Here is a 24,413-nt window from a genome sequence, read left to right on the forward strand (position 1 = left end):
TTTGTTGTTGTTTTTCTATGTTGATAATTGGATGAGAGAAGTTGGTTTATTACAAATGGAAGCTTTTCTTCGATCATAGGAAGCTGATGGACGTTGTAAGATCAAGGAAAGAACAAACGGAGGTAATCAGCTTAGAGTCAATCAGCAGCCTCCTTGGAAGAGTGTGGGCCTCATGAAAAGGTAACAAGTACTGCATGCTGAAATGGAAAAAAAATATTTTCCTGAGAAAGTGAATGAATTAAAATTAGACCGTTATAAAAATACTATGTAGATACATGAAAAAAATTCATAACCATGCAGGAAATGCATGACTGCCAACATTTTTAATGACGTAGTTTCGATTGAAATTATGGTCAAATTAGTAATACATACATTCTTTTCTTGACAAAAATTGGAAACATTAATCCTAATCAGTGAACACTTAATAACTACCTTCCCCTGAGATAATAACAAGAGGAACAGAAATTCTTCAGAGTATCATTTTCCTTATTCTCTAGAGAGAAATAAAAGCTCTTTAGATAATATGTTTATTAACCCAGGGCACAGAAATCTCCGGGCCCAGGGATGAACATTGAAGTAAAGCACTTGCCATCACACATTGCAGATGGTTCTGCAGATCAGGCAGGATGAAGAGTCAATTTGTGGACAGCCTGGGCGCTCCTCAGCAAGTCGGCCAGAAGCAGCCATGCGGCCCCATGCGGAGGCTCTGCAGAGGGGACCCAGCCCTTCTACAGGCAGACGCACTGCCATCTCATACACACCGTGTACGTGGACTGCCTGCACAACACTGACCCGTGAGGGGTGCTCTGTCAACAGAGGCCAGCTTCCTTCCAAACTGCCCAGAAATCTGTCCAAACTCACAGATCCTGCGTCTACAGGGAAGCGCCAAGTGCAGCCTATTCTGATGGTCGTCTCGGAACTTTGATGGGCAGGTGAGATTGGGGCTCACTGCTGGGACTTTACACTCACTTCCGCAAACCTGGGGTTCAGAATAGCCAGTGATGCTTTCATTTGTGCCTTCCATACACCATCCAAACATGGACAAACCATGTAGGACTGGCCTTTCCAAAGTGTTACAGAATCATGTACATGGGTCTATGTATTGCTGTGTTCTTATGCTTTAGATCACATTCCTGCTTCATATTTGAAGTAAGAGGTACATGGCAACATGAAAGAAATACTTTTTGTGGCAACATGGGGGAAGTATGAGAGTCACAGAGAACTTAGTTCAAACCCAAATTATCCACTTACATATGTCTTTACATACTCCAATTTCTACTCCTTCATGGAACGGAAACTAGTGGAAAGCTCAGAGATCCCAATTGAGGCCCAAATGTGGGAAGTAAAGCCTCTTGACCGCAGCCCAATGGTGGCAACAGTACATTAGGGGCAGGTGCCCTCTGTAGGGTTTCTCCAAGTGCTGGACCCTGACCAGCAGCCTCAGAATCACCTGCAGTGCTCATTAGCCACACAGCTTTCAGCCCCAACTCCAGATCTTCTGAGTCTGAGGTTGGGGTCTAGGAATCTGCCAAGGATTCTTCTGACAGCTCAGGTTTCAGAACCACTATTCATGAGGGAAAGAAAAATATTAAGGGCTAAAACAGAGCAGCTATGAGATCCAGGAGCCTGTTATCACATGGAAAGTCTCCTTTTCCACCAATCTTGCAGAGCAGTTTGGCTTCATTCAAGAAACCACTCGGTTTCCTTATACCTACCTTCTGGGTTGATGTGAGGAGGAGAAATAATGTACAAATAGTGCCTAATGCTCAACAAAAGGTAGCTATTAATAACATTATTATTAATAATCAAGACCCCCCTCACTTTTCACAGGTTCTACATTCCTAACCCCATCATGAAGCCAGTTCAGGTGGAACAGAACAACCTTCCTGGTGTTATTATAAGACTGCAACATTGTGTAATGAGATACACCTTCAGAGGCGATCAAGGTCAGCTGTGACCAATAGAGACCATGATCCTAACAGAAAATGAACCCCACTCAATTAACGGCTTACCATTTTCATTCTCAAAGGCATTTCTTCTTTAACACCATTTGTTTTGAATAGATAGCATATGTAGACTGTACAAACTTCAAAAACAACAAAGAAAGATACAATGAAAAGTCAGTGTCACTTGCTCATCCTTAGAGGCAGCCACTACTAACATTTCTCCAGTATCTTTGCAAACATGAATGTATATATTTTCTTTGTCCCTATACACAATGAGTAGCATACTTTATACACTATTCTGAACCTGGTTTTTTTTCTTGAAAATAAAAAAGATATTTCGTATCAGCACATACAGAGTTCCAAGGGCTGTATACTAATCCACTAAATGGATGCACCGTGATTTATTTAACTCTCTCCCTATGGGTGGATATGTAAACTCTAATCTTTCCATACTAAAAACAATGCTGTACACATGAAATTACACAAACTGGCTTGTCTATCCTCGGAAATCTCTAGATGGGCTTGCTGGGTTAAAGGGGACGTCCGTTATTAACACTAATACACTGCGGGTCACTAACGTTGAGAATTCCTGTTCACCAAAGGCATTTTATTTCTTTTTTATTTTAGAGACAGGATTTCCCTCTGTTACCCAGGCTGGAGTGCAACGGCACAATCTCGGTTCACTACAACCTCCACCTCCCAGGTTCAACCGATTCTTGCGCCTCAGCCTCTCTAGTAGCTGGGATTACAGGCGCGCATCACCACGCCTGGCTAATTTTTGTATTTTTAGTGGAGACGAGCTTTCACCATGTTGGCCAGGCTGGTCTCAAACTCCTGACTTCAAGTGATCCACCTGCCTCAGGCTCCCAAAGTGCTGTGATTACAGGGGTCAGTCACCGCGCCCGGCCACCGGAGGCATTTTCAATGATCATCCACATTAGAAACATAACGAAACAACCTGGAAAGGTAAGCAAAAGCCTTCAATGTGTTCCTTTCTCTGCCTTGGTGATCCGAAAGTCGTGCTAGGGCTTATATACCTAGGCGAGGGTCGCGTGCTAATGGTCCCTTTCTTTTCAATATGCACCCGCGGTGGGACTTATAGAACCTTTATTTTCAATACGTAAGCAGTCACGCTTCCTCGAGCCTAAGGCTTTGTGCTATTCTTAAATGCTTTCCTCCTCCAACGCTGCGGCTCCCTCCTGAGCCCGTAGCTGCGGCGCGCTGGTGAGGAGCGCCGGCCCTGGGTGCCGTCCGCCACCCTGGAGGGACCGGTCCAGGGAAAAGTGCTCGGGAGAAGCCAGGGGCCCCGGCTGCGGTCGCTGGCTCGGGGCTCTGTGCACTCCCCAGTGCCCGGAAACCGCAGGTGGCCCAGCTGGCGGGCCGGGTCTGCCCACGAGGATGCAGGAAGCGCGGGGGCCGCGGGCCGCCCAGCCAAGGTGCCCTTGCCAGGAATCGGCGCAGACACAGGCCCTGGGTGCCGGGGGAACCCGGCCAGTCCCACCGCGCGCTGCGCCGCAGGGGCCCCACTGCAGGGCGCCCCAAGACCGCGCGACGCTCGGCAGGGCGCCCACTGCCCTGCGGGCCAGAGATGTCACCTCCACGCCCCCGCGGGCCGGGAGCCGCTGGAGCCTAGCAACCGCCTGTCAGCCCCCGCCCTGCCCCAGCCGTTTTACGGCAGCGGGCCCCGCCCCCGTGCACCACAGAGGGCCGGAAGGAGGTGTGCGCCACGAGCCAGCCAGTCCGCGCCACCATCTCCGGCCCTGCGCCCTGTCATTGGCCGAGAGCCGGGCTGCGCGGCGCGGCCGTAAGGCGTGGCGGGGTGTCGTGAGGCGGGCCCCAGGGCTAGCTGGCTGTCGGCCGCCGCGGGGTGGGCCTGGGTGTCATTGGCTCTGGGAAGCAGCAGCAGCGGCAGTGTCCTCTCGGGGTCTGGTGTCGGCACAGCCATGGCTGGCGCGCTGGTGCGGAAAGCGGCGGACTATGTCCGAAGCAAGGATTTCCGGGACTACCTCATGAGGTGACGAGCGCCGCAGGTCGGACCCCGCAACCCGGAGGGGCGCCCAGGAGGCTGCGACCTGTGCAGTCCGCGACGAGGGCGGCCGCGAAGACGCGGTGGCCCCGGGCAGCGGGTGGGCCCGGGCCCAGGCGAGAGGGTGCGCTTCTCAGGGGCCCCCACCTAGCTCCCTCCCGGACCCCCATGCCCCGAAGCGGACGGCGTAGAGAGCCGTTGACAGTGGGTGGGGGTGACAGTGGGTGTCCTCTCCTGGCAGGGTGACAGTGGGCGCCTCTCAGGGCGGGAGTGACAGTGTCCTCTCCCGGCAGGGTGACAGTGGGCGCCCCTCAAAGCAGGGGTGACATTGGGTGCCCTTCAGGGAGCGGGTGACGGTGGGCGTCCCTCGTGGCCAGGGTGACAACGGGGACGCCTCTCCTGGTGGGGATAACAGTGGACGCCCTTCCCGGTCAGAGTGGCAGTGGGGACCGGGAGGGACGAAAGTGACCGTGGGCGCCCCTCAGGACATGGTGACAATGGGGACGCCTCTCCCGGCAGGGGTGCCAGTGGGCGCCCCTCAGGGCAGGGTGACCGTGGAGACGCCTCTCCTGGCAAGGGTGACAGAGGCTCGTTCCTCTCGCATAGTTGGCAGTGGGGAACGTCCCTCCAGGCCAGGTGACAGTGGCTCGCTCCTCCGGGCGGGAGTGGTCTCCTGGCCGGTTTCTACCAGATCCTCGGAGTGGGTCGCCGGTCACCTGCGTCGGTCCAGGTGTGCTAGAGGCCGCGACCTGGGCGTGGGCTGGGGAGACGCCAGCGGGAGGCGCTGCTGAGAGCGCGGCGCGGCGCTGTTGGAGCGGAGCTTCGGGTGCACCCAGCCAGCTTCTGGGACAGCGGAAATAAAATGTGCTGGCCTTGGGTTCGCCTTTCGGTGTTCTCATTATAAGGACTTTAAGCTTGGGAGGAAGTACAACTTAAGATGTTTTTATATACGAAATTCTGTCATCCAAAGTAAAGTGATGTGTCTCTGAGGACGTACCTTTTTCTCCTTGTTCTATTTTCTGTTCACTCCTTTCCAATTAGAAACAAGGAGCATTCGCGGTTGGAAAGCCTGAAAATACGTCTATAATTTATTTGCACCTCTAATCTTGAGGCGCTTGCTTTTATTTCAAAATATTGACTATAACTTTGAAGCAGTTTTAGGTTATTTAGGAGGATAATTTTAGTTTTTCAGTGAATGATTTTAAAATCGAGGTAAGTGTACAGCTGCGGTTTTTTTCCCCAGTATTTAATAGTGTGGTCAAGAGGTAAAGAGGTGAAAGCTGAGGAGAAATAAATCCTGTTATAACCGTCCAAAAGGTATAGTGTGAAGGCAACTTGATTTTAGCAATAAATAAGTTTTAAATCCTGAATTTTATTGCTAATACTTTTTACTTCCACTTTTATAGAGCACTAGGGTAAGAAAAACAATTCAGTCTGCCGTATGGTAAACTTGTACACGGAAGCTTCACTTCTGATTTTCATAAAAAGACATTTCTATGCTTAAATCGAACTAGGATTAATTAAGATGGATATTTAGTACTGTGGAGCACAGCAATTTATCAGATTCATGGTAGTAAAAATGTGAACAAAGTACCAATCTGAGGATATGCTCTTAATCCTTGCAGTTAAGTTTCTTTACAGCTTTGAATTTTAGCTTTTTATTAATGTCTTGTATAATGAACCTTCCTAATAGGTACAGCTAAAGATAACATTGTATGGTAAAATTAAAAATACAGTTTTGACACCTAGCTATATAAAAATTATGCTGATAATTACCTAACAGTTTTCTTTTCTTTTTTCTTTATTTTTTGAGATGGAGTTTCACTCTTGATGCCCGGGCTGGAGTGCAGTGGTGCTATTTTGGCTCATCCAAACCGCTGCCTCCTGGGTTCAAGTTATTTTCCTGCCTTAGCCCCAAGTTGCTGGGATTACAAGCATGCACCACCATGCCCGGCTAATTTTGTATTTTTAGTAGAGACGGGGTTTCTCCATGTTGGTCAGGCTGGTCTCGAACTCCCGACCTCAGGTGATCCGCCCACCTCAGCCTCCCAAAGTTCTGGGGTTAACAGGTGTGAGCCACCATGCCCGGCCCTAACTTCCTAGTTTTATTACATAGGAAGAATTTGTTAAATATATTTTCAAGGAAGAGAGCTCTGCTTTTCTAAGTGTTATATTTTCTTCTACTAGATGGGTTTCCAAGAGCCAGGCTTTTCAAAAGGATACTTCAGTATATCATCTAACCTTCTTTTCTAAAATTAATTTTATGTAGCTTTAAATTTTTATACTTTCTCCAGTATTTAATTCAATTACACTTTGACTAAATAAGGAAAAGAAGAGAATTGCATTACTCAGAACAGTGTTGCCTGGTAGAGCACCAGACTAGGATTCAGAAGAATGACTCACAGTCCAGGATCCCCAGCAAGTTGATCCCAGCAGACTTTATTTGCCCATCAAATGGGTTTAATGATAATGCTCTTTTTGGGTTATCAAGAAAATTAAATTGGATAAGGGATGTGAAAATACTAGGAAACTCCAGATCACTCTACATTTTATTATATCCTTCTGTTTTTGAAAGCAAAAACACTTTTTAAAGTTTATAGTTATTTAGAAAGTTAAAATCTTGTGTGAGCTATAAAGCTCTATGATCTTGAACTGAAATTATTTTTGAAAGGTGAACACGTGATGTGAAACATTCAGTTGACCTGTTTTCCCTGCCATTCTTGGCAGCAGTGGGAATTCATGCTAGGTCTGCCAAATAGTGATTGAGGGCCAGTTTGAGGTCAGGTATCAAAACTCTGACCAGAAGCTTTTTATTTTAGTGTTTCCTCCTAGAAAGAGAAACCTTTCTTCCTAGAACATATCAGAGGAAAGTACTTCCTATTTGTTCTTCCAAGCTTTTTGCTTACAGCCCGGCTTTTCTTTAGCAAAGAAGAATAAAATATAAAGCAGAAAATGTAATTATATCTCTCTTCTTCTAATCAGAAACAAGGTTCTATCCCTTCCTCTTTTTACTTCATCAGTTGCCTGTTGTACATACTTTGCATGCTCTGCATTCTTTTTGTAGCCTACTGAAGGGGTCTGGAGGTTTTCTCAACTAAAGCTGTTATAGAATTTTAAAAATTAATTGAGTTTTTCAGCATAAATTTAAAATCATATTTTACACAGATTATAAATTTATTTCAATCATGTTTTATGAATCAAGTTGAACATTCTTACTAAACTGAATTTCCAAGTGTATTTATTTATTTAGAGACAGGGTGTTACTCTGTCACCCAGGCTGGAGTGCAATGGCATGATCATAGCTCACTGTAACCACCCACTCCTGGGCTTAAGTGAGCCTCCTGCCTCAGCCTCCCAAGTAGCTAGGGCTACAGGTGTGCACAATCATACCTGGTTAGTTTTTTGGGTTTTGTTTTTTTGTAGAGATGGGACCTTGCTATGTTGCCCAGGCTGTTCTTGAACTCCCAGCCTCAAGCAGTCCTCCCCCATCTTGGCCTCCCAAAGCTCTGGGATTACAGGCATGAACCACTATGCCCAACCCATCCACATGTATTTTAAATGATGCTTTTTTTTTTTTTTTTTTATTAACGGAAAGAGTTTATGAAACTGGCTCTCACTTAGGACACCTAAGAACCAAAGGCAATGTGTGGACTTTGATTGGGCCTGGTGTGAAAAAACAGCTGGAAAAGGCATTACTGGGATAACAGAACACTTAAATAGGATCTCAGTATTAAATAATATTAAATAATTATTGGAAATTGTTAGTTGTGATAATAGTACTGTTAAACCTAGGTGATGAGTTTGAATGATGGATTTGAAGCCCAACTCTTGCTTTCCAGCTTTGTGAGCTTGGGCAAACTGTTTAGCTTTTGTGCTTTGGTAGCTGTTTAATGACATAGTATAGCGCTTGACAAAAGTAAGTGTTGAATTTATTTTTTATTGTAACTAATATTGCATGTTTAATCCCCAGGATTTCTGGTACTCTCTTTTTGGTACTTTATTCTCTCTCTTCTTACTTACCTTGATTAGTATCTTGAATCAAGAACTTCCTGGGTCTCTATTCCAATACCTTTTTCTTAAGAAACGATTCCCTCACCTTTCTTATTGACAGAATAAAGAAAGAGAGCTTTTCTTTGCTTTTCCTCTTCTCTCATTCTCCTTCCTGGATTTCTAGTTAAGAAGAATAAATTAGAATAAGCAAAAAAGTTTTGAGGTAGGACATATATTTTAATGATTAACTCAATCAAGGTCTGTGCAGCTTTATTCTGGAGACTGATTTCTCAAGTTGTGTATATTATAGTAAAGGTGAATGGATACACACACACACACACACACACATATGTATTTGTATATGTGTGCAGAGGATGTTTTCTTAAGAAGAAACTAGATCATAGAGTGCTTTAAAATCAGTTAATCACTTAGCATGCTTATGAATCTGAAGTTAGTGGGATGTTTGCATTGAATATTCTGAAGTTAATGAGGTATTCTAAATTAATTTTAACTTCTGAGTCTCCAGGAAAGCTTTCAGAATTTATACTTACTACCCAGGTGAGAAGTTGCAGTAGAATAAAAGGGAATCTTTCCCAAACTTGTGGAATTTTAGAGTCGGAACGGGCCTTAGACATTCCAGTGCTTCATTTGCCACATGAGAAGGCTGATATCTGAACCAAACAGATAATTTCAGAACCTCTGGATACCAAACTTGTGAAGCTAAAACAGAAATGTCAACTTGGCATTTAGAGGAAAATAAGAATGTGTAGAAACGGTTTTGAAAAAAAGGTTTTAGATATTTTTGTGCTCCGTGTTTTCCTGCATATGTCTCCCTTTTCTCTGCCAAACTGCTTTTCACACCCGGTCCTTGGACTCTTTGAGCACTTCCCTGCCATATAATTGACTTTCAGAAATTGAATGAAGCTGTAAATGTCGAAGCAGGACTGGCCATAAGAGTCTCTTAATATCTGGATAGTCCAGTCACAAAGGTCTTTACTGTCATTCAGCTGACTTTTGGCTCGCTAAATATAGCTGCATATCACACATTCTAATTGTTAAAACCCTCCCTCATTTTAATTTGAACTAGAAAACTAGACAAAATTTGGTAAGAATAAATTTCAGCAAACTGTAGAATTATGATCTAGAATATCTCAAAATTTTATCCCATTTTACTTTGAATAATGTTAGAAATATACTATGCTAGGCTGTCAGTTGGATCCTTTTAGTACTACATAAGTAAGTTATAAATTACCTAAATTCCTCTCAGTACTTTCAGAGAAAGCTAACATTACCGTAATTGTGGAAAAATTAGAGACTGACCTAAAAGCTCCTCTGCTCCTTTTCAGATCTCCTCCTGGTTCTGCCTGCCTCCACTTCTGCCTCCACCATGTCCATCAGGGTGACCCAGCAGCCCTACAGGGTGTTCACCTCTGGCCCCCGGGCCTTCAGCAGTTGCTCCTACATGAGCAGGCCCAGGGCCTGCATCACCTCCTTGATTGTCTCCCGAGGGGGCAGCAGCAGCAGCTTCCAGGGTGTCCTGGGCACTGGCATGGGTCTGGCTAGAGGCTATGGTGGGGCCAGGAGTAGGGGAGGCATCACAGTCGTCACAGTTAACCAGAACCTGTTGAGCCACCTTAAGCTGGAAGTGGACCCCAACATTCAGGCCATGTGCACCCAGAAGAAGGAGCAGATTGAGACCCTCAACAACAACTTTGCCTCCTTCATCGACAAGGTGCAGTTCATGGAGCAGCAGAACAAGATGCTGGGAACCAAGTGGAGCCTCCTGCAGCAGCAGAAGACGGCTCAGAGCAACATGGACAACATGTTCGAGAGTGACTTCAACAGCCTTCTGTGGCAGCTGGACACTCTGGGCCAGGAGAAGCTGAAACTGGAGGCGGAGCTTGGCAACACGCAGGAGCTGGTAGAGAACTTCAAGAACAAGTACAAAAATGAGATCAATAACCGTACAGAGCTGGAGAATGAATTTGTTCTCATCAAGAAGGATGTGGATGAAGCTTATGTGAACAAGGTAGAGCTGGAGTCTCACCTGGAAAGGCTGACTGATGAGATCAACTTCCTTAGGCAGCTTTGTGAAGAGGAGATCCGGGAGCTGCAGTTCCAGATCTTGTGCACATCAGTGGTGCTGTCCTTGGACAACAGCTGCTCCCTGGACATGGTCAGCATCATTGCTGAGGTCAGGGCCTGGTATGAGGAGACTGCCAACCGCACCCGGGCCAAGGCTGAGAGCATGTACCAGATCAAGTATGAGAAGCTGTAGACGCTGGCCTGGAATCATGGGGATGACCTGCGTTGTACAAAGACTGAGATCTCCAAGATGAACCGGAACATCAGCTGGCTCCAGGCTGAGATTGAAGGCCTTAAAGGCCAGAGGGCTTCCCTGGAGGCCACCATCTCAGATGCCAAGCCGCACTGGGAGCTGAGCATTAAGGATGCCAATGCCAAGCTTTCTGAGCTGGAGGCTGCCCTAGAGCAGACCGAGAAGGACATGTGTGGCCTCTGCATGAGTACCAGGAGCTGATGAATGTCAAGCTTGCCCTGGACATTGAGATTGCCACCTACAGGAAGCTGCTGGAGGGTAAGGAGAGCTGGCTAGAGTCTGGGATGCAGAACATGAGTATCCATATGAAGACCACCAGTGGCTATGCAGACGAGCTGAGCTCAGCCTACAGGGACTTAACAAGCCCTGGCCTCACCTATGGCCTGGGCTCCAGCTTTGGTTCTGGCAGGGGCTGGAGCCAGCTCCTTCAGCTGTACCAGCTCCTTCAGGGCTGTGGCTGTGAAGAAGATCAAGACCTGTGATGGAAAGCTGGTGTTCAAATCCTCTGATGTCCTACCCAAGTGAAGGGCCACAGCAGCCCCACCCAGTCTACCCACCCTGGGGCTGCCCAGAGCCTGTTGGAGAGGCTGTAGTGCAGGGCTGCACAGGGAACAGGACACCCACCTGTTTTAGTCCCTTTTCACACTGCTTATAAAGACATACCCAAGACTTGGAAGAAAAAGAGGTTTAATGGACTTACAGTTCCACAAGGCTGGGGAGTCCTTACAATCCACCGCACCCAGTGAAAAATTTAAAAAAATAATTATAACTGGCCGAGGCGGGTGGATTACCTAAGGTCTGGAATTCGAGACCAGCCTGGCCAACATGGTGAAACCCCATCTCTACTGAAAATATAAAAATTAGCTGGCTGTGGTGGCACATGCCTGTAATCCCAGCTACTTGGGAGGCTGAGGCCAGAGAATTGCTTGAGCCTGGGAGACGGAGATTGCAGTGAGCCAAGATCGTGCCACTGCACTCCAACCTGGCCAACAGAGCGAGACTGTCTCAAAAAATAAATCAATAAATAATAATAATAATTGTTATTTTTGGAAAGACGGGAAAATGGAATCATACAAAATGCTCATTTAAAACCATAAAAGGCAGAAAAAGAATGGAAGGCAAAAAAAGAACAAAGAACAAGGACAACAAATAGAAAAACAGTAACAAATATGGTAAACAGTAATAAAACTATATCAATAATCCTTTCAATATCAGTAGACTAAAAGTACCAATTAAAAGACATATTGTATGAGTGGATCAAAAAATAAGACTCAATATACATTGTCTACAAGAAACCCACTTTAAGTGTAAATACACATCTAGATTAAAAGTAAATAGAGATAGGTGTACCATGTTAACATTAATCAAGAAAAGGCATTGGTAGCTATAGATGGAGCATAGTTCAGAGCAAGGAAAATTACCAGGGATAAAGAGAGACATTACATATGATAATGGGATCAATTCTCCAAAAAGACATATGCAATGGTTAATTTTAGGTGTCAACTTTACTGGGTTAACAGATACCCAGATAGATGGTAAAACATTATTTCTCGGCATGTTTATGCAGGTGTTTCTGGAAGAGATTGGCATTTGAATCAGTAGACTGAGTAAAGAAGATGTGCCCTCACCCATGTAAGTGGGCATCACTCAATCTGTTGAGGGCCCCAGTAACAGAAAGGTAGAGAACAGACAATTTGCTTTCTCTTCTGGAGCTTGGACATCCATTTTCTTCTGCCATCAGACATCAGAACACTAGGTTATTGGGCTTTTGAACTCTAGGATTTACACCAGTGGCCCTTCAGGTTCTCAGGTCCTTTAGCCTTGGACTGAGTTACAATATTGGCTCCCCTAGTTCTCAGACCTTTGGACTCAGACTGAGTTACAGCGCTGGCTTTACTGATTCTCCAGCTTATGAGACTTATACTTCTATAACAGCATAAGCCAGTTTCCATTAAAAATTATACATATATACACATGTATGTGTATATATATCTATAGCTATACATCTTCTACATCTTCTATTAGTTCTGTCTCTGTGGAGAGCCCTAATACAGGTAACAATCTTTAATGTGTATGCACCATTAGAGCATTAGAACACAGGAGGCAAAAACTGATAGAATTGCAAGAAAAAATGATGAATCCACTAATATAATTGGAGATTTCACCCCTCCATCATAAATAGACCCAGCAGGCGGAAAATCAGTACGGACATAATTTAACTCAACAAAACAATGAATCAACAACTGGATATGATGAACATCAGTAGACTGCTACATGTAACAGCAACAGAATACATATTCTTCTCAAGCTCACATGAAACATTCACCAAGATAAATTATATTCTGGAGAATAGAACACATCTTAACCAATTTAAAAGACTAGAAATCATATGGTGTGTGCTTTGGAATTAAACTAGAAGTCACTAACAGAAAGATAGCTGGAAAATCCCCGATACTTGGAGATTAAACAGCACACTTCTAAATAACTCTGGGTCAAAGAAGAAATGTCAAGATAAATTTTTTAATATTTTGAACTAAATAAAAGTGCAAACACAACTTACCAGAATTTGTGGGATACAGTTAAAGCAGTGATTAGAGAGAAATTATAGCACTGGATGCATATATTAGAAAACAAGAAGGTTCTAAAATCAGTCATCTAAGCCTCCACCTTACAAAACTTAAAAAACAAACAAACAAACAAAAAAAGCAAATTAGAATGAAAATAAGCAGAAGAAAGGGAATACAGTAGCTCTCCACCCACCTTATCCAGAGTTTGCTTTCTGCAGTTTCAGTTGCTTGTGGCCAACTAAGGTCTGAAAATACTAAGTGGAAAGTTCCAGGAACAACCAATTCATACATTGTAAATTTTGTGTCATTCTGAGTAGCGTGATGAAATCTCATGCCATCCCACTTTGTCCTTCTTGAAACATGAACCATTCCTTCATCCACCATCTGTATGCTGTAGATGCTACCTACTTGTTAGTCACTTAGTCATGCCACCTAGTCACTTAGCCATGTCAGTTGTCAGATTGTTGTGGTATTGCAGTGCTTCTGTTCAAGTAACCCTTATTTTATTTAATGATGGCCCCAAAGTACAAGACTAGTGATGTACAAGACTACTTTGAATATGCCAAAGAGAAGCCATAAAGTACATTTTTTAAGTAAATAGGTAAAAGTTAAAGTCCCAGCACATTATTCTGTGGATATCAACACACAGATTTTGGAGTTTAAATGGACAGGGCGGTAAACCTGAAAATAGCCAACACAGTATTGGAGGAGAAGAACAAAGTTGGAGGACTGACATTACCTAACTTTAAAACTTACTGTAGAGCCACAGTAATCCAGACTGTGGTATAGGCAAAGGAATAGACAGATCAATCAATGGAACAGAATGAAGTGCCCAGAAGTAGACCTACATAAACAAAATCAACTAAATTTTGACAAAGGAGCAAAGGCAAAACAATGTAGTAAAGACAGCCTTTTCAACAAATAGTGCTGGAACAATTGGACATGCAATTGCAAAAAATAAGAAGAAGAAGAAACGAATGTAGACACAGACCTTATACTATTTACAAAAATTCACTCAAAAAGGATCACAGACCTAAATATACATCACAAACTATAAAACTCCTAGCAGATAATTTAGGAGAAAATCTAAATTACCTTGGGTTTGATGATCAGTTTTTCTGATACAAGATCAAAGGCATGATCCCAGAAATAATTGATAAGCTGGACTTCGTAAAAATTAAAAAGTTTTGCTCTGTGAAAGATGCTGTCAAGAGAATGAAAAGATAGGAGAAAATATTTGCAGAGGACATAACTGATAAAGGACTTTATCCAAAATATACAAAGAACTCTTAAAACTTAACGATAAGGCCAGGTGTGGTGGCTCACGCCTGTAATCCCAGCACTTTGGGAGGCCAAGGCAGGCAGATCACTTGAGGTCAAGAGTTTGAGACCAGCCTAGCCAACATGGTGAAACCTCTACCTAATTCTCTACTAAAATACATAAATTAGCCAGGTGTCGTGACGGGTGCCTGTAATCCCAGCTACTTGGGAGGCTGAGGCAGGAGAATCACTTGAACCGGTGAGGTGGAGCTTGCAGTCAGCCAAGATCATGCCACTGCACTCCATCCTGGGCAACCGAGCAAGACTCCCTCTCAAAACAAGCCGACAACAACCACAAAAACAAAACTCAATAATAAGAAAGGAACTCAATTAAAAATGGGCTGAAGACCTAAACAGACACCTCACCATGTTCAGAAGGCAAATAAGCATATGAAAATATGCTCTGCCCAAAGATTGGACACCACTGTTCTACATCATATGTCATCAGGGAAATGCAAATTAAAACGAGGTACCACTAAATATCTGTTAGAAAGGCCAAAAGGCAGAACGCTGACAAAAGCAAATGCTGATGAGGATGTGAATCAACAGGAACTCTCATTCGTTGCTGGTGGGAATGCAAAATCATACAGCCACTTTGGAAAACAGTTTGGCAGTTTCTTACATATTCCTTGGTATTTACCCCTAGGAGTTGAACACTTAGGTCCACACAGAAACCTGCATGTGGATTTTTATAGAGGTTTTATTCATAATTGCCGAAACTTGGAAGCAAACAAGATGTCCTTTGGTAGGTGAATGGCAAAATAAATTTTGGTACATCCAGACAATGGAATATTATTCAGCACTAAAACATGAGCTATGAAACCATGAAAAAAGACATGAGGGAAACTTAAATACATATTACTACATGAAAGAAGCCAGTCTGAAAAGGCTGCATACTACCTGATTCCAACTACATGATGTTCTGGGAAAGGCAAAATTACGGAGACAGTCGAAAGATCAGTGGTTGTGAGGGTTTAGGTGGAGCACAGAGGACTTTTAGAGAGTGAAACTACTGTAAGACACTGTAATGATGGATGGATGGCATTATATGTCCGAATCCACAGGATGTACAGCACTAACAGTGAACCCTAATGTAGATATGGACTTTGGGTAACAATCCTGTGTCAATGTAAGTTTCATGATTGTGATAAATACACCATGGCGGTGGATGTAGATAATGGGAGAGTGCGTGCATGTTTCGGGACTGGGTATATATGGGAAGTACTTGGGTTCAATTTTACTGTGAACCTAAAACTTCTCTGAAAAATAAAGTTTATTTTTTAAAAAAACGGAATACTTAATTTTTAACTGGAAATATAGTTTCTCCTCCATGAGAATTCAAAATCATAAGTGAACCCAAGAAAGTCTATGAGTTTTGTGTTTGTTTGCTTTTTTACTGAAATAAAGGCAGCATACCAAATAAAGAGAAAATCAAGAATATTTTCTAAATGGTTTTGCATTACTGTCCCCAAATTGCAGTTTATATGTGGCTTATAAATTTATCTTTTTTTTTGAAACAGGTAATAATACATATTTGGAAGCATTCTTTTTTTTCTAATTTGGTTCTGCACAAATATGCTTTTCAGATATTTTGATTGAGTCGTTGATTCATGCATTCTAGAAAGTCCTGACTTAGAATTGAGGGATGATGAGTTGTAGTGTTTTGTATTTAACAGACATATTTAAACTGACTTGACTCTCAGATTGTTTTACAGTAATTAAGGTGATTATATTCATGTAGGACTTTTGAATTGAGCAGGGTATGAAGGCAGAAGGTAATTCTCCCTTATTCTCATACATTTGTAATCTATACTAAGGTCTTCTGTTGTAAAATAGGGTATAATTGAGCTGTTGTATGATTTAAGGAGAGAGCCCTAAAGGAAAAACTAAGTTATGTCCAAGCTGAAACTTTACATTGTAAGTACTACATCCTTTAAAATATTTTTATAGGGAAAAAACGTGCCCTTGGTTATTCATAGTTACTTAAAGGGCCAGTGTTCAGATACTGACAAAGGTATTTTAAGGAGAGCAATGCTGTAGGTGACTGACTGTTGTAGCTAGATTGTGCTGTCTGATCCAGTAAGGTTATCAATCTCTCTGCTATAAAGCATTGTGGTCAGTTTGCAATTGGTGTGAAATATAATTTGGATAATTACATTTGTATATATAATTTTATATGAATGATATACATTTCATAATATAACCTATCTGAAGCACATAGTAGGACTCTCTCATCTGCAGTTTCGCCTTCTGTAGTTTTAGTCACTCAAGGCCAGTTGTGGTCCAATATTACAATATTGTGAAAGAGCGACCACATTCTCAACATTTTTATATCAGTTTATTGTTATAATTGTTCTATTTTATTATTAGTAATTGTTGTTAATCTCTGCCTAATTTATAAATTAAACATTATAATAGGTATGTATGTATAGGAGAAAGACATAGTATATATAGGGTTCCATATTATCCACGGTTTCAGGCATCCACTGGAGGTCTTACAATGCATCCTCTGAGGATAAGGGGAACTACTGTATTATTGGCACCATCAACAATTATTTTCATGTTACAAATTATAATCTCTGTGCTCTCTAAAACAAAACAACTAGTAGAATTCTTTGGACTTGAGTGTGTTTATAAAGGATTTTATTTCATTTTTCCCCCTGCTGTACTGCTCAATTTTATTATTTTATTTCAATAACTCTTTCAGTAGCTCAACTTTGAGATTTAGCCCTAAGAGAAGAGCTCAGGTATATCCTGGCAAGAGAAATTGCTATTTCAGAAATAAGAGTAACTCAATATAAGTTTTTGGTGTATTTTTAAGTTTAACATTCTGGAAAATAGCATTGACATTTTTACTATTCATTCATTCATTCAACAGATATTTTTAAAATTCTAATGTAAATGCCAGGCACTACTTTAAGTAGTCCAGTAGTAACAAAAATACATCCCTCCAGGGGTTCACATTCTGATGCAATGTGTTAGTAAGCAGAAGGGAAAGTTTCATTGTTAATAGAATTCTGCAGCAGTATGCTTCTCTCCAACTTGACACTTTTAAGGAAATATTTCCTCGAAAGCTGTGCTGTCCAATTTGAGAGCCACTAGCCACAGGTGACTACTGAGCACTTGAAATGTGACTAGTTCAAGCTGAGATGTGCTGTAAGTGTAAAATACACACTAGAGTTCAAAGAATTGTATGAAAAACCATGTAAAAGTTCTAATGAATAGTTTTTGTTGATTACATTTTGAAATTAAAATTTTTTTTGCATACATGTGGATTAAATAAACTATGAATACAAGTAATTTCTGTGGTTTCTTTTCACTTTTCTACTTTTTTTTTTTCTTTTTTTTCCAGACGGGGTCTTGCTCTGTTGCCCAGGCTGGAATACAGTGGTGTGATCATACCTCACTGCAGACTTGAACTCCTGGGCTCAAACAATCCTCTGGAGGCACAAACCACCCATGCCCAGCTAATTTTTAAAATATATTTGTGTATAGATGGGGTCTCACTATGTTGCCCAGATTAATAGTGAACTCCTGGCCTCAAGCAGTCCTCCTGCCTTAGCCTCCCAAAGTGCTGGGATTACAGGCATAAGCCACTGTGTATGGCCTTCTTTTTACTTTTCTTAATGTGGCTTCTAGAAGTTTTAAATTACATATGTGGCTTGTATTTGTGCCTTGCATTATATTTCTACTGGATAGTTCTGCTCTAAGGATTGCACTTACTTTCCATAAAAATTAAGATCTAATTTCATTAAGTCAAAGTTCTTATTAGAAATGATATTACTTGATCTTTTAAAAATAATGAAAGAATGTACTCTGTTAATATTGTAGTCCTGTTACTGAAATTTGAATACAGGTGTAAGGTTGCAGTAACCTAATAAGACCAAAATCATTTGATTTTTTTTTTCCATGTCTCTCCTGTCTGAACTTCGGTGACTCTTCACAAAATAGTACGGTAAGAAAATTATTTCCATCCATTTCAGGCTTTTGCAGACTTTCTGCATTAACAGAGTTATGCACAGCGGACTTAGTGTCCTTTGCTTGTGAGAGCCTCTCTAGCCGCCATGGCTGGCAGGTTGCCAAGGGTGCCTACTGCACCCTGGCCTGTCCTAGGGAGCCTAGACATGAGCTCTGTGAGAGCCATGCTCCTGGGGCTGCTCCCTACTCCTGTTTTTAGAAACAAGCATATAATTACTTCATTGATAACAGTCACAGTGGAGCCTGGCAATGATGAAAGGAAACAGAGAAAGAAAAAGAGAAAGCAGGAAAAGAAAGGTGGGATGATTTTTTCCTGTAGGGTAGAGTTCATTTCCATGGCTTGATTTCACGCAGGAAGTAGTGGTGTACAATTCTGTTGGAACTTTCTTTTCAGCACAATTAAGAATTATAATGAAGTAAAATGTTTAATCCAACATGTTAATTTCTTTTTGGATTTTAATAAAGTTCCTTATTTTTCTCAAAATTGCTGAATATCTGACAGAGCATAAATCAATCATATTCTAAAAAAGGGAAGAGAGAACTAGAATCATGTACTAGATAGGAAAGATGCATTATAAACTTTCTAAGGTTAGATATTTTAGCAAACTAGTGTTAAAATTATCTTTACCTTTTGTGTTCTTCTTAAGAAATATGTTTTCAGTATCGCTCAACACTTACAGTCATAAGTGTATGTATAGTTCTTAACTTACAGAACTCTGTTTCCTATAACCTAACACTCATCACACTTAAACTTTTTATTTTATTTTTTTATTTTTATTTTTTGAGATGGAGTCTTGCTCTGTTCAGCCCAGGCTAGAGTACAGTGGCACGATCTTGGCTGCAACCTCTGCAACCTCTGCCTCACGGGTTCAAGTGATTCTCCTGTCTCAGCCTCCCAAGTAGCTGAGATTACAGGTGTGAGCCACCACACCCAGCTAATTTTTGTATTTTTAGTAGAGATGGGGTTTCACCATGTTGGTCAGGCTGGTCTCGAACTCCTGACCTCATGATCCGCCTGCCTCGGCCTTCCAAAGTACTGGGATTACAGGTGTGAGCCACCATGCCCAGCCCATACTTAAACTTTTAATACCATCACTTAGCCAGGAATCTCCCAGGGCTACTTTAGGTTTAGATTTATTACATTGTCCATTTCTGCTTTACCCCCACCTATAAAAGAAGACACATTCACAACCGGTGGTAGAGAAACTGGTTTATATGCCCCTCTTAGAATAACTCTTCAGGCTTTGTCACAGCCCTGGGTTCATGCATGATAAAGTAGACAGCAACACCACCATATAGTGCAGAGGAATGGAAAGAGAGTAAATGGAAAAGGAGATGAAAATAGACCAAGTGGAGAAAGGCCTGGTCAAAAAAGGAAGAAAAGGAAGGCCACTATGGAATAATAGAGAGTTGAAAAATGAAGTGAGACCCAATAACAGGACAGGTAGGAAAAGAATTAGGTAAGGGGGAGATAGATACTCTCCCTTAAAAGAGTCTGGGGAATAAGGAAAAAAGAAAACTGGCCATATCTCATCTAAATATAAGAAATTAAAGGTCATTGTTAATAGAATTCTGCAGGAGTGCACTTCTCTCCAACTTGTCATCTTGTCATTTTTTTTTTTTTTGGACAGAGTCTCGCTCTGTTGCCCAGGCTGGAATGCAGTGGTACAATCTCGGCTCACTGCAACCTCCACCTCCCTGGTTCAAGCAATTCTCTGCCTCAGGCTCCCAAGTAGCTGGGATTACAGGCACCTGCCACAACACCCGGCTAATTTTTGTATTTTTAGTAGACACAGGGTTTTATCATGTTGGCCAGGCTAGTCTTGAACTCCTGACCTCACGATCCACCCGCCTCGGCCTCCCAAAGTGCTGGGATTACAGGTGTGAGCCACTGCACCCGACCCAACTTGTCATTTTCAAAGAAATATTTCCTCTAAAGTCGTGCTGTCCAATTTGCGAGCCACTAGCCACCTCATCTAAATGTAAGAAATTAAGTGAAAGTTGCAATAGTGAGTATCTTAGATAATATCTAGTCTGAACGCAAGGGGACTAATTAGCCAGCCCAGAATCTCAAGATTCTTTAAACCAACTGTGCCTAATTTACAGAGTTTATAACTCACATGTTAAACCCTGAAATACTTATCGTGATGGCTATATGGGAACTTTGACCTTTTACAGTTATTTCAATGACCTTGTGGCTTACATGTTAAGTAAACATTTTAAAATACTCTATTATGCCAAATCTAATTCCCATTTATTTTTCTTATATTTCCCTTGGTTTACCACTTTTTAGGGAATTTTTGTATTTTAACCCCTCGTCAATAATAGAAGCAAAGTCTAGAAATGTATTTAACAGTCTGAATTTAACCTAAACGTTATGACAGGCAGAAGTCAAGCAAAGACTGTTTTTACTCTTTAGTGTTGGGATAACTAAAAGGGGTGTTTAGCCAACAAGATGTGGTTTCTTTCAGATTTGGAAATATTATTTCCAAATTCTAAATTAATGAAACAATTTTTCATTTAATGAACAAAAGCCACAAGCCTTATTTTATTTCAGCCTCTAAAATTAAATTGATTGTGGCTGCTGTCAAACACAGACAACTTCACTTTGGTATCCTTGAATGAGTGTAGTTGTAGAATGAAAAACTATTGGTTCATTTTTTTAATATTAATGTAAGTTTTTGCTATTATGTCAAAAGTACTTTCCAATCTTAATTTCTTAGTGTCTGGAGTCCTGGGTATTGATTTCCAAGTTCTTTTAACTTAGAATAGCTCATATAAGCTGAAAAACAATGTATTCCCTTATTAAGCTTCTTTCTTCAGAAAAGTACCCAATTTACGGTCTGCATTTTAAGAATTATTAACAAATATCCTAATGAAAATTTGGGAAAAGGAGTGTGGATAGATTTAAACATAAAAATTATGGAGAATAGTTCTAACAGGGTTTGAATTATAGCAACAATGAATTGTGTAAGAAGTTAATCTTATTTTTAAATTTTCTAAATGGGACAATCAGAGACGACTTGGTTGTAGTGTGGAAACCAGTAGGGACCTTGGGAAGCTGCCAAACCCTTTCTAGCTCTGGGCTCACCTGTAAGAACTGCTGATTCCTATGGGAACACTTGGACAATCCAATACCTGAATGTTAACCATCAATTAACCCAGTAAACCTGCAAAATGGAAACGAAGATTTGTTTTCATGAGTTTCACATGGTTATTTGAAGTAAGGAAAATTTCAGCTATTTATAGTTCTGTCTTAACTTTTTCCTCTCTTCATTCTTTTCCTCTCATTTTTTGTAGCACTTCTGGGGCCCGGTAGCCAACTGGGGTCTTCCCATTGCTGCCATCAATGACATGAAAAAGTCTCCAGAGATTATCAGTGGGCGGATGACATTCGGTAAGAATGCAGATTTGGATAATTGGGAGGACTTTCAACATAGTAGAGCTCCTGCTTGCATTTCAAGATTGTAGCACCAGATGTTACAGTCACTATCAGAAAGTCACATACAGAATGTGATGGCATGGAACAGTGTTACTTCTCCATGTGAGTAAGAAACAAGATTAATTAGAAATATTTATCTAGGAAGTAGTAACATCTTATTTGCCTTTCAGATTTAGCACAACCAACTGAAGAATGTGTCATCTGAATCATTCTAATAGTCACTCTAATGATTTATATTGTGAACTTTTTTGGGGAAAGTGTTATTAAACTTACTTGAAACCCTGATATTTGAACATAAAACTGTTGTGGAGGGAATAAATAATTCTTTCAGATAATGAATGGATTATAAGCAACTCTAGGAGATAAAAAAGAAGTGGCTAGAATGAATTTCAGCCTACTCTTGCTCTGAAATATGTTCCTTAAATGTTTAAATAATTAACAAAAATGCATAGCAGTACAGTAAAATTTTTTATGAGCTTCCTATTCATACAGGCATTTAAGTAACAACTTTTATCTGTCAAAGGCTTTCGCAGAAGAGGTTCTTTTTTGATCGAGGCAATGGAACTGTTCATCTCTGTGGTCCTATCAACTCTCTCAGTTTTCTAAGTTATTGATTATCTTTGCTCTGCTATTTTTGGCAGCCCTCTGTTGCTATTCTTTGACATTCATGAGATTTGCCTACAAGGTACAGCCTCGGAACTGGCTTCTGTTTGCATGCCACGCAACAAATGAAGTAGCCCAGCTCATCCAGGGAGGGCGGCTTATCAAATACGAGTAAGCAGATTTCAATTTAGCTACTTTCTTTTCAGGAATTTGAGGAATTGGGGTGAATGAAGCTAAACTCTTGTCTGAGGGAGTACTTGGGGACTGGAGTGTGTATAGATGTGCTTTAGCAGTTGGGGAAACCACTTAATAAAACATGCAAGTTAACATGAAGTAGGATACAGGCTGAGCATCCCAAATCCAGAAATCTGAACTGCTCCAAAACATGAAACTTTTGGAGTGCCAACATGACACTCAAAGGAAGTGCTCATTGGAGCATTTCAGATTTTGGATTTTCAGTTTAGGGATGCTCAACTGGTATAATCCAGTTAGTCCAAAATCTGAAAAAATCTGAAACATGTCTGGGCCTAAGCATTTCAGATGAGGGATACCCAGCCTATATTACTGTTTTTTAAGTTGCAAGTTGAAATAAATGTTATGTAAAAGTGTCTTTTTAAAGCCATCCAAAGCCCTTGTGATTGGCATTGAAATTTTGTTTCTCATTGAATTTTTGTTTCTTTCCAGGATGACTAAAAAGGCATCTGCGTAACAATGGAAAATGAAGAACAAGGTCTTGAAGGGACAGCATTGCCAGCTGCTGCTGAGTCACAGATTTCATTATAAATAGTCTCACTAAGGAAAATACACTGAATGCTATTTTTACTAACCATTCTATTTTTATAGACATAGCTGAGAGTCTCTAAACCAACTCTCTGCTGCCTTACAAGTACTAAATATTTTACTTCTTTCCATAAAGAGTAGCTCAAAATATGCAATTAATAATTTCTGATGATGGTTTTTTCTGCAGTAATATGTATATTATCTATTAGAATTTACTTAATGAAAAACTGAAGAGAACAACATTTGTAACTACCAGCACTTAAGTACTCCTAATTCTTGACATTGTCTTTAATGACCACAAGACAACCAACAGCTGGCCATGTACCTAAAATCTTGTCCCCACTGTTTAAAAATGTTATCTGTGTATTTCCATGCAGTGTGTATATTGAGATGCTGTAACTTAATGGCAATAAATGATTTAAATATTTGTTAAATGAGTATGATTAAATATCTTGCTGCATTCTGTAGGAAACTGCAGAATAGTGTATATGAAAAGACAATTATAGGTGAAAATGGAACTCCTTGAAAACTATGAAGACGGCTGGAGGAAATGCAGAGCTGGAAGACCAGTGTTTTCTGGAAATCATCGACAGTCCAGCTACGCAGAATGCATTCTGTCTCTTATGGGCAAGTGTTATTAATAGAAATGCCCCTCAGTCACTGAGACTCAGGCCAGTCACGTGAGTGTTCTGGGCTTCTCTTTCTCCATCTGTACAAAGTTGCACAGGCGATTCCTGTGGTGATCTAAGAATAATGCTGCTTTCCCGAGAAAGCTGTTGAGACTGCGGTCCCACAGGAATGGGCTGATGCTGTGAGTAATCAGCTTCCAAGGGGAGGGACGGAGCCGCTGACTAGGAGCTGCTCTGGAGGGGTCTGACCAAATGACTGAAAATACTCTAAGAGCATAGTCCTGACTTCTTATTTCACATTACACAGTTAAGTTAGGGTTTTTAAAACAATCCAACTTGAATCTGATTACAGTTTCCCATTCTCTGCGTGGTGGCAGATGAGGGCAGCAGAGAAGCCCATGCTGAGCAGAGGGGAAGTCTGTGAGGTGCGGTCTCCCGCAAGGGTCCATATTCTGTCACCTTTTTTTCTTTTTTTGAGACAGGGTCTCGCTCTGTGGCCCAGGCTGGAGTGCAGTGGCGCAATCACAGCTTACTGCAACCTCCACCTCCTGGGTTCAAGTGATTCTTCTGCCTCAGCCTCCCAAGTAGCTGGGACTACAGGCACGTGTCACCACACCCGACTAATTTTCGTATTTTTAGTAGAGGCAGGGTTTTGCCATGTTGGCCAGGATGGTCCCGAACTCCTCGCCTCAAGTGATCTGCCTGCCTCCCAAAGTGCCAGGATTACAGGCGTGAGCCACTGCACCCAGCTTCATATTCTGTCACTTTTATTTTCTTTTTAAGGTGCTATACAG

General features: G+C 41.6%; 1 protein-coding gene and 1 pseudogene across 4 annotated transcripts; both read left to right on the forward strand.

Moving 5' to 3' along the window:
- The first annotated feature begins 3,751 nt into the window (after positions 1–3,751).
- On the forward strand, positions 3,752–23,424 carry MPC1 (mitochondrial pyruvate carrier 1). 3 transcript variants are annotated; one of them, XM_033234249.1, is made up of 5 exons: positions 3,752–3,960; positions 18,139–18,142; positions 21,466–21,562; positions 22,249–22,381; positions 22,895–23,424. In XM_033234249.1, the coding sequence occupies exons 1-5, from the start codon at positions 3,890–3,892 to the stop codon at positions 22,917–22,919; spliced, it is 330 nt and encodes a 109-aa protein (XP_033090140.1). In that variant the 5' UTR covers positions 3,752–3,889; the 3' UTR covers positions 22,920–23,424. The 3 variants fall into 3 exon arrangements, with proteins under 3 accessions (XP_033090140.1, XP_033090142.1, XP_033090141.1); XM_033234250.1 differs by lacking the exon at positions 3,752–3,960 and adding an exon at positions 4,080–4,096; XM_033234251.1 differs by lacking the exon at positions 18,139–18,142 and having other exon boundaries at positions 3,757–3,960.
- On the forward strand, positions 5,956–11,130 carry LOC117096892 (annotated as a pseudogene). The gene has a single exon (XR_004442705.1). The product of XR_004442705.1 is annotated as a keratin, type II cytoskeletal 8-like (transcript).
- Positions 23,425–24,413: the final 989 nt, after the last annotated feature.

This window comes from Trachypithecus francoisi, unplaced genomic scaffold (assembly GCF_009764315.1).
Source record: "Trachypithecus francoisi isolate TF-2019V2 unplaced genomic scaffold, Tfra_2.0 Lachesis_group15, whole genome shotgun sequence".
NCBI lineage: Eukaryota > Metazoa > Chordata > Mammalia > Primates > Cercopithecidae > Trachypithecus > Trachypithecus francoisi.